The sequence below is a fragment of the Peromyscus eremicus genome, chromosome 8b (assembly GCF_949786415.1).
Source record: "Peromyscus eremicus chromosome 8b, PerEre_H2_v1, whole genome shotgun sequence".
Classification (NCBI taxonomy): Eukaryota; Metazoa; Chordata; class Mammalia; order Rodentia; family Cricetidae; genus Peromyscus; species Peromyscus eremicus.
In genome coordinates, this window is record NC_081424.1 from 49,408,098 (window position 1) to 49,425,056 (window position 16,959).

Genomic DNA, 16,959 nt, shown 5'->3' on the forward strand with positions numbered 1-16,959 from the left:
TTTAGTTGTTGTTTTAGATAGAATTGGGATTATCTAGACCAGAACATGAGATACTCTTTAAAAATTAAGTTTGTACATAGATTTGTAGACAAAATTGCCCAATATCTGGGTACACCCAGACATAAGTCCTGGGAAGAGATTCATGCAGCAAATCTAACATGTGGACAGTCCCCATGTGGACAACTGAAAACAGTTAACAGTTTTCTCACACTGGGAGCTTAGATGGCTGGAGGATTGTCTTTAAGTATAGTAATTCAGTTTTAAAGGACAAATGGAGTTACAACTAAAGATATGTGAATAAACACACACACACACACACACACACACACACACAGAAAGAGAGATATATATAGAGAAAACCCAACACACACAAAACTCTTTTGGTAAGTAATAAAGCACCATTACTAAGGTTTGGGGACGATTAATATGGGGAACCCTCCCAAAGTCAGAATTTGCAACAACAAATTCCAGAGAATCCAAGTTGCCATTTCCATGTGCTTGTGAAAAGCTCCACACCTCAGATCCACCCCACTGGACAAAGTGGTGTTTTTACACTTAGATTCCAGGTGGACCTCTGTCTGTCAGAGCACAAGAGACTCACAAGATAGTTTTGCAGCAGCAGCTCCACAGACTCTCGCCTCCCATACTTGATGATCCAGGACTTCAGCTTTGACTCAGCGAGGACCAGCAGGGACAGCAGACGGTACTTCAGTTCCAGAAACTCCATTTTCATTAAGTGCAGCTCGGATGTGGAGGACACAAAATGAAACCTAGGAGGAGACAGGGAGAATTCACAGGATGTAACTAATAGTAACCGAAGGAGGCTGGCCGAACCTGTTACATGCAGCCTTCTAAATATCCCTGCTCGCGGTCAGGGGATGATCCGATTCCTTTCTTAGCTCAGGGTTTCCAGGGAAAACAGGATTGATTGAAGCCTTTGGTTTGGTTCTCTTCCCTGCTAACACATCTCTCATCTGTTTCTTTTATAAGCTGTTTTTGCAATGTTACATAATGTTCCTTACAGTATTGAATAAAAATACAGCCTATGATGAAGAAAGCGTTTCTGTGATCTGCAAGCTGTGGGAACATTCCAACTCACTCGCTCCAGTTAATAATATATTAGAATGTTGGCACTCTCAGTGTCTGTGTGGGAACCCACTTTGCATTTACCAAATGTAAGCATCCCTGTTAAAATTATAACAATTCATTTTGGAAAAGAAAAAAAATATGAAAAAGAATACAAAAGCATCCATCTGACATTTTATTTTTTAAAAGAGCCTTCATATAAAAATCGGACATTCTCTTACCTCTCAGCCATGTCCTCTAGCTGATCAGCAGGCATTGGGATCCCATTGACAGACCTGGTCTGGTAGATTTCATGGAATGCTCTTTTGTGGGCATCTGTATTTTGAAGCAGATCCTAACATACAATTTTAAAAAATTTTTAAATGAGGAAACATGTTCCCAAGAGGCTGAGAAGCATAATTTCCCGGCTGTACTGATGAGTCAATGTATTCAACCATTTGTCCCTGCTACCTCCTTCTCACGCAGCCGGTGCCTGTCACCGGCTTTTACCTAGAACGGCAGCCCGTGACTGTGGAGAAGCCACTCTGGGAGAGCTGGGTCTAGTCATCACGGCATCTTTAAACACACATGACACTTGCCCAGAAATGCATTCAGACCTCTTAAAGGTGTAAGATCCAGGGACTGTGTGATCACTCCCAGAAACAACCATTTCAGTGTCTTGCCTGGGGTTTGGAGAGGCGGGGGCTTTTGTTCGCTTGTTTGCTTTATGTTTTTTTCCCCCTGAAAACTGAACACAACAAACTTAACCCCTTAATGGGAACAGGATTTAGCTTCCCTACTGTTATTTTCAGGTTGAGTGTGTGAGGGCTACTTTAAATACTATTTCCAATTATAATAGACTTTGAAGATACCGTTTGGTCAGAAACTTTCCCAATATTACGGGAAACAACCTCCAGCTAACTGAGAAGAGATCAAATGTCATGATGTTTATCAATGTTGTTTCTCAACTTTATGCAGCGGCTTTCCATCTCTTTAGGTTAATGTGAATCTTTGGTCTGTGGTGTATTTTACCAGCCACACACTTATTTATAAAAAGAATACCTCTTTGCTGCCAGCCCAAGGTTATTTCTCTCTCTCTCTCTCTCTCTCTCTCTCTCTCTCTCTCTCTCTCTCTCTCTCTCTCTCTCTTATACACCCACACACACACACACACACACACACACACACACACACACACAAAGGAAAGAGTAGGGTGAACAAACAAAGCTTATGACATATTTCCTCACACTTGGTCGATTTTCCCCTGTAGCAGAATAAATAATAGTGTGTAAATTAAAAAACAAAGTAATCCACCAAAGGGGATCAATTCAAATTAATATTATTTTTCTCAACTATTTTCCACGGGTACAACGGAGAAAGAAGCAGGGAGGTAAAAGACACACACTTGGGTGGACAAATGAAAGCATTTAGAACAGGAATTAAAATATAAGAATCTGGGCCAGCAAGAGGGCCCAGTAGTAGGGTTCTTGCCACAAACATTGACGATTTCAATTTGACCCCTGAAACCTACGTGGTGGGAGGGAAGACTGACTCCCACAAGTTGTCCTCTGACCTCCACCTGTTGCACAGGCATGTGACATGCACATAAATAAATAAATAAACAAATAAAGCAACAAAAGGCTTATAGATTCTTGACTCCCTAAGAGACAGGTTAATATTGTCAAAAACCTCAGTCTAAATGATTTCTGTCCTGACAGATTTCTCTGTGTTTACATTTTGAAGTCTTTAGGTGCCTAAGTGAACACACACACACACACACACACACACACACACACACATATTCACAAGTCATTCACACCAGATGGTGGGATCTTTGACCCCCAGAGGAAAGCAGAGACAGGGCTGTTTTAAGAGCAGCTGTTGATGGGTTTGGGGTATATGATGTGACATTCACAAAGAATCAATGAAAATTATGAAAATTATGGGAAAAGCCCCATAATAAATAAACAGCATAGGGACTGAGAAACCTCCATTGCTGTGGGAATTATCAACACACCTCCTGCAGTTACCAAGATGGAGCAATGGGAACAAGTGAGATTCCACATTGTAAGGGAAGTCTTGTGAAGGCCCAAAGAAGATGAGGAAGGTGGAAACAGGAATATCAGTGGAGAGAAAAAGCCTTAGGGATGGCTAGGGCAAAGGCATCATGGTGGAATATACTTGCCTCTGAGGTAATCATTACAGTGAGTTTTCACCAACCTCTTATTTAAAATTAAAACATCAACATTCCTTGTCCTTTTTGCCCCCCAATTTTTATTTGCTTATTTACTACTTTTAGCTGCATCCTTTCAAGACGAGTCATATAATGAATGTCAGGGATCTGAGTCTCTCTTCATGCATATGGGCATATCACAAACGCTCTGAAGCTACTTGGTATTATGCAGATGCTCACTAGAAGTCTATTGGAAGCCAAGACTAGAGAGAGATAGCATGGATGAAAGAGGGAAGCCAAATGAAAGAAGAGTTTCAGGGACACAGAAGTCCTTTGTAAAAAGTGTCTGATGGATGAAGAACCAGGGGGACTAATAGCTAGCCAGTGAATGAGAAGGCCAATCTTGTTCAACTTGGGTGTGGGTCATGTGATAGTGATGGTTTATGCCAGTGGTTTTCAGAGAGAACTTGGAAATCAAGAAGGAGACACAGAAAGGTCTTAAAAGCATATTTGTAAAAATGGAACAAGGGCATTTGGACAATAGCTGGGAAGGTAGGTAGGGTGAAGAAAAAGACTTAAAATGAGGAAAAAAACGTGTGTGTGTGTGTGTGTGTGTGTGTGTGTTGTTGTTGTTGTTGTTGTTGTTAGGGGGAACTCAATGGAGAGGGATATAGAAAACAATGGAACAAGGGATATATAACTGTACATCTTTCAGAGGAAGGGGAAGGATAGTATCTAAGACTCATAGAAGTGGCTGGCCTTGGTTGGGAGCACAGATGGTTCATCCGCAGCAACAGAAGTGAGGATTGAGTATTTGGGCACAGACACAAGTAAGTGGGTTGATGTATTTGCAGGAGCTTGCGGAAATTCTTTTCTGATTGCTTCTATTTTTCTTGGGGAAATAGGAAGCAGTGTCATCAGCTAAGAGTGAGGACGGGGAGGAGGTGTGGAAGGCTGAGGAGACAGGGTATGAAATAGATGTCCCAGAAATGGAGAGGGCTTGGAGTTGAGAAATGCCTTGTGACTGCTACACAGCAGTTGGGTTAGTCACTATGTCAGAACGCGGGGATTCTCCAGCCTCATCACCTGCCTGTGTGGGTGCATGGTCTGTGCAGAAACAGTTTTTAATCAGTGTTATATTTTTACCAGGCTAGTAAGAAAGGGAGAGACGTGGTCAATGGAATTGAGGATGAGTCCAGTGAGTGACATTTTGAACACTCAATTTAAATAGTACAAAGGGAAAAGACGAAATGAAAAGGAAGGCAATGGAATCAAAGGGTGATAGCACTAAGAACTGCAGGATCCAGATGGATGAAGACTTGTTTGACTGAAGAGTGGAATGCTTGACAAAGCAGTTGTGGAGGGCTTCAGCTGCAGATACGCTAGGATGATGTAGAGAGTAGAGGGAGTTGGTCATGGCGTGGGATCACCAGAGAAGAGAAAGTGAGGGTATTGAAAGGCCACGGCAGTATGAGGATCATCTATGGGTTGTTGAACTTTCTAATTATTGTGCCAGGAATCATCACCAGGAAATGAAACTCTCAAGAAGGAGAGAAAGTGACTTGGGTGGGGTTGATAGTACAAGGAGACTCAGGAGATGATGGAGACAGAACACTGTTCTCATGGTTCCCTAAGACTTAAAATCCTTGCCTTGCCAAAACAGTATGACTCCTGCTAAACTCTACATGTGCAACAACTTTGTGGGCACATTTAAAGCTTGAAGCTTAAGCTAGTTATGTGGCTTTTATGTGAAGCATTTATTTTCTCCCTGCCTGTAGTACATACATTTACAAAAGAGGATGGTAATAGCTATGTCATATCCTTATGTTAAATGTTCAGTAAAGCTAATTACTTAGACTAAATTACATGGCTAAATCCTTCATAATCACCTGTAAGGGACATGTTCTCTTTCTAGATAACTGAGCATTAAGTTGTCTAGAAAATAGGAAGGATAACACTGCTATACTTTGTGTATATATATAATTAATATACTCTGATATACATTTTAGTTAACTTTAAAAATATAGTAGAAAAGAGAGCTACTCATGGGATCCACTGCCCTCGTCTGGCCTACACACACACACACACACACACATACACACACACACACACACACACACACACACACACAGAAACATAGAAATAAAATAAATCTCTAAAAACTACACAGTTAAAGAAAACACCATACAACTGTTCATAAGGAGAACTATCTGCAGTATACATTTTAAAGAATACTTAACTCTAACTTGTAAACTCTGACTATGTAGTAAGTGAAAAAACATGCCATGTAAATATATTTTTTCATGTGTGGCAAGTTCAGAAAAACAACATTCTAGGTTTCCATAGCATGTTCAAGTTTTCTGAAGTCAGAATTACTTTTTATGCTGGAAAGGCAAGATGATGCTTCCAAACATCCTGTGTTTGTACACAGAATCCCCTGGTGTTCTCTTCCCAGGTTACTGAATCTCTGACTGAGTCTGATACGCCAGATGAGTTACATCACACTGATGGACTGATTCTGTGCTACTGAGAAAACTTAGAATTTTAATTAACAATGATCCAAACTTTCCATCTTCATAGCTCAATTTCCTGTGAAGCATCTAATAAGTATATCCTGAATAGATTAGAATAGATCTCATAATTGTAATTACTCTGATTTATGACTATACTGCTCTAAACACCTGTGGCCAGGTCTATTGAAAGGTCTACCTCAATAAAAACCATCATTCTGTGATTCACGCTGAACTTGTCCTTGACTCCTACCTGCCTCTGTTTGTTTCTTGTTTTCCCACTACTGCACTCTTCCGTTTTCTCATTGTCTGTTTTCCCCCTTCATTTTACATCCTCATCTTCTCCATCACCCATGCCTGTGCATCTCCCTGCTTTCCATCCTTTCTGGACATTGTGTCTTGTTTATCATGTTGGGTAGGTGCTTGGGTGGCTAGCATAGGCACATGTGTGCTTTCTCTGACTCTCTCTCTTTTGCTATTATCTATCTATCTATCTATCTATCTATCTATCTATCTATCTATCTATCATTTATCTATTATCCATCTTCCTCTCATCAGAATGGCTCATATAGTCAGTGACCCACACAGAGAAGCATGTGAATCATCCAACTGAAAAGTCATTCTGTGGGACAGTCATCACCATCTGCAAAACCTTCTATAATGTTCTAGTAAATGGCACACTTGTGTTTGCTCTATGCTCAACATTTAAGTACATAAACAACAGTCACATGGTGTTTGCCATACTTCTAGTTTGGAGGCACCACCGTGTCTACAATATACTTCTGTCTCCCCAAGGCTGGAAAGCTACCTAGAGTAGACCTTCAGTGAACACTTCTCAACTCATGTACATTCTACATTGCACTTAAAATTCTAAGGTAACTTCTTTTGTGTCAGACACATTAGGTTAAAGTACTTTCAGTTGTCACATATTTCACATGAAATCATTATATAGAACACATATTTACTTACTAATTTGTGAGAGTGGTAGTATTTGTGTACTGCTGTCTAGAACTTTTCTCCCATCTATATATACTTTGTATCCCATGATGCACTGGGCCCAATGCCTCTGATGCTGAGTGTGTGATGTGTCTTGAACTTAGCTGAGCTTGAACTCTGACTCCTGTACAACCTGACCCCACAACTACTGAGAACAGAGGCACAGGCAGGAAGGTCCAAACTGTGTGTGTTCATATTGAGATAGGTGGAGCAGACCTCAGAGTTACACCGCCACTTGAGAAAGCGGATGACGACAGGGAATTCTGCATGTCTGTTTGTGCATATTGATGATGGCCGAGAAGAGATGTGGAAAGAGATGATTAGCAAATCAAAAGTTATCTGAGCACAGTCACTCATGAAATAGGACAGGGCACCCAGCAACAAACCCACATATCTATGATCAATTGATTTTTGGCAAAAGTGCCCAAAATACACAATTGGAAGGGCAATTCTTCCAATTGACAGCTGGAAAAGCTGGAAATCCACACAGTATGAAAACGAATCCTATCCCACTGCTTGTGTAAGAATCAACTCAAATGGTTTTAAATGAAGGACCTAATACTATAAAATGGCCAAAAACAAAATAAAAAGTATACCTGTGAGAAGCTTAGAGAGGCATGCATCTTTAATCCCAGAACTCAGGAGGCAGAGGCAGGCAGATCCCTGTCTCTGTAAGGATGAGGTTAGCCTGATCTACATATTAAGTTCTAGGCTAGCCAGGACCACATAGTAAGACTCTGTCTAAAACCAAAAGAAAGAAGAAAGGAACAAAGGTAGGCCGGCCGGCCTGTGACATTAGGCAGAGATTGTTAGGACTCCCAAAGCATGGACAACAAATGAAAAAAGAGGCAAATGGGATTGTGTCAGGCTGAAAATCTGCAGAACACATAAAGTAGCCAACAGAGATTGCCAGAAACAAATATTTGCAAGTCATTCACAGAGTTAAGGGGGTTTAGAAGACTCTCGTCCCTGTGACCAGTTGCCAGATATAAACTAGTTAAGGAGGGAAGGTCTGCTTAGCTTGCAGTTTCAGGGGCTCCCATCTCCCGCAGTGGGGAGGGAGGGTATGGCAGGCGGCTCCTAGCATGTCCACTAGAAAACACAGAACACCCTTTGCCTTTTCTTCCACTTGGGCTCCAAGTCTGCGGGGAAGGGAGCTGCCCATAGTCAGTGAGGGACTGACTTAGTTAATGTTCTTTGACTTGTCCTCCCAGCCCCCACCTGAGGTATGCTTTACTAACACCCTAGGTGCTTCTCAAACCAATCAAGTTGGCCATCAAGATGATCCATCACAAGGGGCTAATATAAAAAAAGTACCAAGGATCTTAATCTAACAAGAATGAGAAACAAATACCTCTGTTAAAAATGTCAAAGGACTTGAACATTCATCCAAAAAGACAAAGTAGGTGGTAGACTGCTGAAAAAAAGTTCAACATACCGGGTGATAACAGAAATCTAAATTCCATCCAGTGAGCTACAACTATAGGTCTGCTCATGTGGCTACTGTCATACACATGAAATATAACGAGTGCTCGTGAGGACGTGGAAAAGGAGAAAGCCTTATATCGTGTTGACTCTAATGTAGATCAGTGCAGCCGTTTTGGAAACGAGTGGGAGTTTGCTGAAAACAATTAAAAATAGGAATGCCAGGGTAAGATGGAGGAATAGAGGCTTATTGTTGGAATCCGTGAATGAGAGGAGTCGGGAGAACACAGTATTCCAGAATGGAGAATGGAGAAAGCTCTAAAGATCAAGAAAGGGGTCAATGGGACAGCCAAGAGCAGAGTAACAGAAAGATAATCAAGAAAGCAGCCCCCAGTTCTCACCCCAGCTGTGTGGGTTGGGGCAGCAGGCCAAGCCTCAACCACAATGTAGATCCAGTAGGGTTCCCAGTCCTAGATGCAGGAGAAATAAACAGCCCTCTCAAGCCTCAAGTCACTGTGGGGTTTGGTGTGACAGTGAGTGTTCTGGTGTATGTATAGGACAGCATCAGAAAAGGAAGTCACTTAGCCACTCCCTACATCTGGAGGGCTATAGCCAGGCTCCATGTATGAAAGGAGGCATATGGAAACTGAGTCACTCTCTCAGACCTGAAAACAAGGAACAGCCATAACTCGGGGAGGCTGGAGGGCATCCCTTTACAGTGGCTGGGGAGGAGATGCCACAACAGGTGTCCCCAGAGAGGAATGTGGGTAAGCAAGAGTGAGCGAGCAGAGTGGGGCACAGGGAGCTTGGGCTGGAGAGGGCTCAGTGATCAATGCTGTTACCCTCTTGGTTCCTTGGTGATTTCTGGGAAGGCTGAGGGTTCCAAGGTGAGGCAGGCAGGATATGTCACACACACACACACACACACACACACACACACACACACACCACCCCCGGGTTGCCTCGCTAACATGTGTTATTTGGTGCTTAGCATGACTAAGCTCTGAACAACTGCTTAATTTTCCTAGCAGGTAGTTATGGGCAGGATTTCAAAGTCTTAAAACCCGGAGACAAGATACTATATCCCCTCCATGGCAGATCTGTGTCCTGTGTATGATCATTGCTCTGTGATGCACTTGGTGTTTGGTTTTTGTGTATTCACACATTGGGGCATACTGTAGTGAGGAGAACCCTTCCCAGGACTACAGGCCATGGAGGTCATTTGGGCCAGTGCAGTTCCCGGTACACAAAGAAAGCAAGCTTCTAAATGAAATGCCATCTGGAGGTGACAACTGATCCTGACAGGCTCAGGCTGTGACTCACGACTCTTCTGTCCAAACTTAGCAGGTTCCAATATTAGAGGAGTTGGAAAATGGCTTTATTTAAATCCTTTGTCTTTAAAAAACAAACAAAAACCAGGCTTCCTTTCCTTTTTATTCATTTTAGTATTTTTATAGCGATTTGTTTTGAAACAGCCACTCGCTTACGCTATTGACCATCTCACAGTTCAACTTCATTTCTGCATTTTCCTTTAGTCATGCTTCTGCAACCTGTCCTTTTCTCTTTCCTCACTTACTATTCCGTTTCTCTCAAACTCTCTTCTTTTTCCCTTTCCTTATCTCAAAGATTATTAATACTTTTGCTTTCATTCATATTTAACTCTTGTCTGTGTTACTGATTCTCCATTCTCTCTGCCATTTTCTTCTCTGTAGTTCTTATGAATGAAAATTCCTGGAAAGAAGCTGGGAGCCAAGACTGATTGACTAATTACAACTGCAGTGATGTGGAGAGGCTGGGATGTTGCGGGTCCAGAACTTGATTACACCTTATCTTGGACTAGCACTGAACCTCCCCCGCCCCTCCGCCGCCCTTGACTCCATGAATGGTTGTTTCTTGCCACCTCTTTATAGGGCATTCTATGAGTCACAGATTTAAAAAAAAAAAATCTTGGAATTTATCAACTTGCAGATCAGTAGCTTCCACCAACCTGAAAGCTAAGAGTGTCACTGAAAGCATCTGAGGCTGTAGGAGAGTTTCCCCCATCTTGTTGAAACTTGCTTCTCTGATGTTTCCATCAATGTATTTTTTTAAATGCATATATTTATAACTCTCTTCATTCTGTTACTATAAAAACCCTATGAAACTGGAACATGGAACCTGGGGTAACCTAGATCCATGCTTCCAAGGTTATGGTCACTCAAATGTGGCTCCAGAACACAGTGTCTCTTCCCCTTTTTGCAGTGAGAACTATATATTTTGTGTTGACAGTGAAATATTCGTTAGCTTTAATGTATTGTTATTGCACTTATTTTGTTATTTTTCCTCTCTCCCCTTGGTCAGGGGAAGGCCAGTGATGGAGTCCAGAATTCCACCCTTGTGGGGAGCTGTGACTTCAAGCCTGATTTCAATTGTATTTCCATGTTGGCTTTTGTTTGGTGATGTTGCTGTCATGGTGTTTATTTCCTTTCTCTGGGTGGTACTAGATATTGAGTCATCGAGGAGAAGCTTCTCAATAAGAAGACACCCATATGGAGTTAGAATAGATGTTCCCATTCAAGTACTAACCAGGCCCGACCCTGCTTAGTTTCCAAGATCAGACGAGATCGGGCACGTTCAGGGTGGTATGGCCTTGGTGTAGGGAGGAGGGGACTGGACCTGCCTCGGCTGAGTCTACCAGGCTGGGCTGATTCCAGGGGAGACCTTGCCTTGAAGGAGGTGGGAATGGGGGGTGGGTTGGAGAGGAAGGCTGGGGGATGGAAGGAGGGAGGACGGGGGAATTGTGGCTGATATGTGAAATTAAGTTAAGTATAAAATAGAAATATATATTTTTAAAAAAGATTAGATATTCCCCTGTAGGGGAGAAGTTTCTCAGTCCTGCCTGGGCCCATGGTCCAGACAAATCTCTCCCACCTGCAGTCATGCAGCTGCTTATAAAATAATTATTCAGAGGTCTGTTTGGGCTATGGCTTAGGCTCATTATTAACTAGCTCAACCCATTCCTATTAATCTATGTTTTGTCACGTGGCTTCATGGCATTACCTGTTCTCTCACATCTTGCTTCTTCTGGTGGCGGCTCAGAAACACCACTCAATGATACGATTTGGACTACAAACTCTTTAGGACAGTTCCAAGATGAGATGGTCCATCATATTACAGTTCTAGCCAGAACTTCAGACAAACTTTATCCATTGTTTTTAGGCTGGCTACAAACATTATAGCTAGTCCTCATGAGACTTAACCATTGTTTTAGCTTTCTTTCTTTCTTTTTCTTTTTTCTTTTTTCTTTTTTGGTTTTTGGAGACAGGGTTTCTCTGTGTAGATTTGTGCCTTTCCTGGATCTTGCTTTGTAGACCAGGCCGACCTCAAACTCACAGAGATCTTACCTGCCTCTGCCTCCTGGTGCTGGGATTAAAGGCATGTGCCACCACCGCCTGACTGTTTTAGCTTTCTTACAGAAGCCCACAGAGATATTGTCGCACCCTAGATAGCAGGAAGCAATTTTAAAATGATGCCCCCTCTCCCAGAAGGTTTTATTTTCTCAGGGTTATGGATAATTGTCATCTGTTAGGGGTTGGTTATAAGTTGTAATAGGGCTAGGGTAGAACAATAAAGTTTAGACTCAGGATTCTCTTTTTGGAAAAGAAAAAAGAGGAAGAGATAGGATAGGTCATTAAGGTAGATTATTGTATCTACTTGTATACTAATTTAGCAAACTATCAGCCTTAGATAAGTCGCACTGGTAGGAATTCTTGTATATTGACACAAATGTAAACTATTTTTCTATTCCTATTTAAGATAATTTGTATATTGACACAAATTCAAAACTATAATTGTCATATTGTACATGTGTTCCTTCTCTTGTTTAAAATACTTTGTATATTGATACAAATGTATAATTATATTTATCATACTGTATGTATGTTCTACCTCTGTTTAGGCTATTTTGTATATTGATACATATTAATGATATTGTTGTCATATTTTACTATACATTTCTACCTCTGATTAAGATATTTTATATATTGTCACAATTTGAGGTCATTGTTCTTATACAGTACATTTGTTTACAGATTGTTTATTTTAATGTGAAGCCTTAGTCCTTAGGTTATTTAGGTAGATAAGATTTACAGATTAATAGTCACCCATGCTTGTCATATTCATAGTTATGTTAGTTAGATTTTTCAGATTTACAGAAATATTTGTCAGATGGATAGGTAACCTTCAAACACTTCATAGAGCTAGAGAAAATGGCATTTAGATGTTTTAATAGCTTAGAATTCTGTGATGTGAGACAGGATTGCTCCTGGCAGCACCGATCTACTCCCAAGAGAATGTTGGGTATCAAATACACTCCATATGAAAGCTTGTCTTCTTCTTGGCAAAAAAAATGGCCTGCTGGGCAAAGAACTGCCCTTGCCTTGACTGCTGACAGTTTGTACACTGTCCTTTCCAGACGAGCAGGACACAAGGAAAAGCGATTGCTGAACATTGTCAAGACAGGGTAAGACGGTCTTTCAAAGTTTCTGCTTCTGAAAATAGCCTGTCAGATATTCTAGGCTTGTAGCCAAACTGGAAGCCCAAACAGTGCTGAGAAACACTAGGCAACTGTCCGGGCTGCCAGTTGTCTCTGTCAGTTCTTGCAATTTTTTCACAAGTTGCTTGCTTGCACTTCCTGTTTACTCAGGTAATATTATTTTCCTTTTTACGTCTTTGTTGGGGTTGAAGACTAGATAGTTACAGTTATAATCCTCTCATATCTTAGCTAAGAACATTTTAGGTACTAAGGTTAGCTTCTTCAGGATAGGACAGATATTGGAATAATCTCTGGGACTTGCCATTTACCTATGGTCTGGACATTTAGTATGTGTTTCTTGTTTGATGTTCTTGTTGGTTGTATTTCTATTTTTGTATATGTTATTACCATTTCCCTCTCCTGGACAATACTTTATAATTATTCCTGTTGTATATAGCTTTGTATTAGGTTAGAAATTTCTTATTTAGACAAAAAGGGGAGATGCAGTGGGTACCTGTTCCACCTATGACCTTGAGGTACCAGCCCGTAGGACATGGCCTCTGAGCTAGTTTAAGACCGGAGGAGCACATACATGTAGATCTCTTATCTCCCTCATGGGCTTGGACAGTGTGGACTGACCCAGGCAGCAGAAGCAGCATGGGACTAGCCATCAGCCTTCCAGGACTCTGATAATTTTGCCTATCCTGTTTAGTGAGTTGTTCTCTCCATTTTATATCATAATAAACTCCCTATACCCCTTAAGCAGACTCCCTTGGATTTCTTGTTATATTCCCTGCCGTACAATGGTTATGTACAAATTGCAACTTAGAAACATAAAATATAAAATATGAAAGAGCAAAGCAACGTGATTCCTCCAAAAGTTAATAACTCTATATAAAAACAGAATCTAAATATGTTAAAATGGCTGCAATGTCAGGTAAATAATACAAAAGTCTAGCTTAAAAATGAGCAAAGACTTCAAAAGGGATCCAAATTAAAAATAAATCATGGACAAGAAATTAACAAAGGGGTACCTAGTCTTTAAAAATAAAAGGAAATCCTAGATATAAAAATTCAGTTAATCAAATAAACTCAACTCACCTGAAAGCCATCACCAAAAATAGCAAAACCAGATAAAAGAAAGAATATTAGTATTGAGGACCAAGTTGAGGAATTGTCACACTCAGATAGCAATAAAAACAAAAACACACAAACACAAAAACAATCACTGCTACAACCTTCAAGATTGCTGGGACACAAGTAAGAGACAAAACTTATAAATTTGTGGAATTTAAGAGAAAAATCAAGCTTTAGACTAAAGATATGGGGAACTTATCCAAAAAAACAATACCAGAAAATGTCCTCAATTGGGTGGGGGGCCGGGGCGGGGAATGGACATCAGAGTATATAAGGCGTTTAGATCCTAGATAGACAGAACCAGAAAAGGAATCTCACTAAATTTTATTATAAAATGATATGACTATAAAACTTAGAGCGAATCTTGAAAACTGCAAGAGAAATCCCTATTAACTTAGAGTCTGCCAGAACAAAGCAGATCTCTCAACAGAAATGTTAAAAACCAGGAGAGCCTGAACTGGGAAAGTTCAAGCTTTGAAACAAATAACTGCCAAGCAAGACTATTATAACCAGCAAAACTATCCTGCAAAATCAAAGCAGCAATAAAAAATCTTCCACCATGAGTAAAGCAATTTATCACCAACAAGTCAAAATTGCAGAAGATACTGAAGAGAAAATACATAGGAAAAGAAATTAATATATACCAGTAAAAAGAGATTGGAGATGATAAATAAGTCGCAATATCAAAGAATCAAACATAATTAACTCATTAACCTACCAACCTGAAAGACAAAGAAAGAGATTTAGCACATACCTTTCAATAATTACTCTAAATGTAGATGGTTTTAATTCTCCATTTAAAAGACTCTGTCTGGGTAAATGGATTAAAAACAAATCCCAGTTATTTGCTATCTACAAAAAACTCTACACATTGTCAAAGAAATACATGGGCTGAGTCTTGTCCAACAACGCTTCCCAGAAGAGCCAGAGCATAATTAATAAAAACCACAGCACCAAACATGAGAAGGCCTCCTTTGAGCTCTTGGTCAGGATGCTCAAGAGACTCTAAAACATCACAGCCTATTGCTGTTGCCCTTGGGTGCCTCCCAGAAGGGGAAGGTAAGTTCCTATTGCTGAAGACACTGTGCACTTCAGACACAGGGTCCAGAGACCTTGGACTTGAATGCTTCCTCCCTGAGGAATAGCTTTGATAGTACTGGAAGGCACCCTACAAACTTCCAAGGGAGTGAAGCAACCAACTGTCCTACCCAGCTATGATGTCTATGATCAACAATGACCAGCTTGGCACAATAACCGTAAGGATTCAGTAGAGGCACACATACATTGGTAACTAATAAATTTCTAATTGGATTTAAAGGCCATTGAACAATAGGGATAGCATGCCTGGTACTGGAAACCTAGACAACTACCTGGGGCTAGTAAAGTCAAGAGTCTTGGAGGAGAACCATCGCTTTATTAGATTAACATAATTCCTTATCCCAGTCAAAATTTGATCCTCATATCCACAGATAAGTGTAGCCCTTACACCTCATTAAGGAAGTATCTCTTTGCAACAAATGGAGACCACTACAGAAAACTACAACCAATCAAAATACAGAGTTGTGGAGCCCAGGCCCAACTGATGCAGCTATAACACAACTCCCACATCTTAGGTTCAGGCATCATTGAAAAAGAGGGGAACAACTATTTTTAAGAACCAAAAGAACCAGAAGTTTGCTGTGGGGTTGTGTCTCCTAGGAATGCCAGAGAAGCTATATCCATGAAGTCTCAGCAACATGGCTGCCTGAACATGAGCTGAACAAGAACACTCAGAGACATCTTAATGTGGAAGGAGAGAGACTCAAAAGTCCTCAACCCTAGACAAAAATCTACAGGCCACTAAGGATTGCTAAGAGCCAGAGAAATAGTCTTTCCTAGGGAAGAGCACACCAAGAAGTTGCCCAATACCAAATAGTCTTCTCTGAAAACATACACATACAATTAGCATTATAAGAACTGAGCAGGTTGTATTTATATATTTAGGAATACACATACACACACACAATAATAAGAAAAATAGAACATGCATTTGAAAGAGAGCAAGGGGAATATATAAGGAAGGGTTTGGAAGGAGGAAATGATGTAATTATAATCTCAAAAATACAAAAAATATTCTTAAAACTAAATACATAGACTGAAAGTGAAAAGACAAAAAAAATCCCAAACAAATTGAACTTGAATATCTGACAAATCAATTACTTACACACACACACACACACACACACACACACACACACACACACACACACACTTTGTTTTGTTTTTTTGAGACAGGGTTTCTCTGGGTAGACCTGGCTGTCCTAGAACTTGCTCTGTAGACCAGGCTGGCCTCAAACTCAGAGAGAGTTTATCCCAAGTGCTGGGATTAAAGGCATGCACCATCACCTCCTGGCTAGCTTACTTATTTATCAAATCTAAAATGTTAAAGTTATAGGAGCAGAGAGAAACATGGTGATTGCCACAAGCAACCAGGACCAGAGGCAGAGAATAGATGGGGACAGGAAGATTGTATTAAAAGGGGAAGGTTTCAGTTAAAGAAGGGACAGGCTAATGCATACTCAGAATCACTGAAAGAGATAAACAGTACTCACAAAGCAATGGTAACCATTTGAGGTAATGGATAACACTAAGTAGCTTGGGTTGACTGTTCCACATTATTACATCACAATGAGGTCTATAAATGTATGCAATCATTGTATCAATTAAAGTCAACTTTAAGAACATTTTTTTAAAAAATGGAAGTGTCTGAAATCACTGAGCATATCTCAGAAAGGCAAAAGTGTAAATGGAGGTGAGTGATAGTGACGTTCCTGATTGTGCAACATGGCTGTGCCAGACTGTTAGATGAGCTAGTCTGGGATTTTGTCTACTGAAATCAAATGACATGGCATGTATCTCTGTATCAGGAATTCCAAAACCAAGATCTCAGATGCATGAGACAAATATGTCATGACTTTAGTTTTTGATTATTTTCTAAATAGATAAGAATGTTTCCTTCAGATAATTAAAAACACATCAAACAGTTGATAGAAAAAATATTTTTGACAACAATATGAGGAGAAATCTCTACATATCATCTTGTTTTTCATATATTTGCTAAAACAGAAATACCGCCAGAACAAAAGGGGTATAAAATATGC

The 16,959-nt window shown here is 40.4% G+C and overlaps 1 protein-coding gene across 1 annotated transcript in view; it reads right to left on the reverse strand.

The window, feature by feature from the left end:
* The window catches only part of Syne1 (spectrin repeat containing nuclear envelope protein 1), a 462,188-nt gene that overhangs the window by 324,119 nt on the left and 121,110 nt on the right, over positions 1-16,959 (reverse strand). The window contains exons 13-14 of the mRNA XM_059272792.1: positions 1,308-1,420; positions 602-770 (exon numbers count right to left, since the gene is read on the reverse strand). Coding sequence (XP_059128775.1) covers positions 602-770; positions 1,308-1,420 — 282 coding nt within the window. The remainder of the gene's footprint in view (positions 1-601; positions 771-1,307; positions 1,421-16,959) is intronic.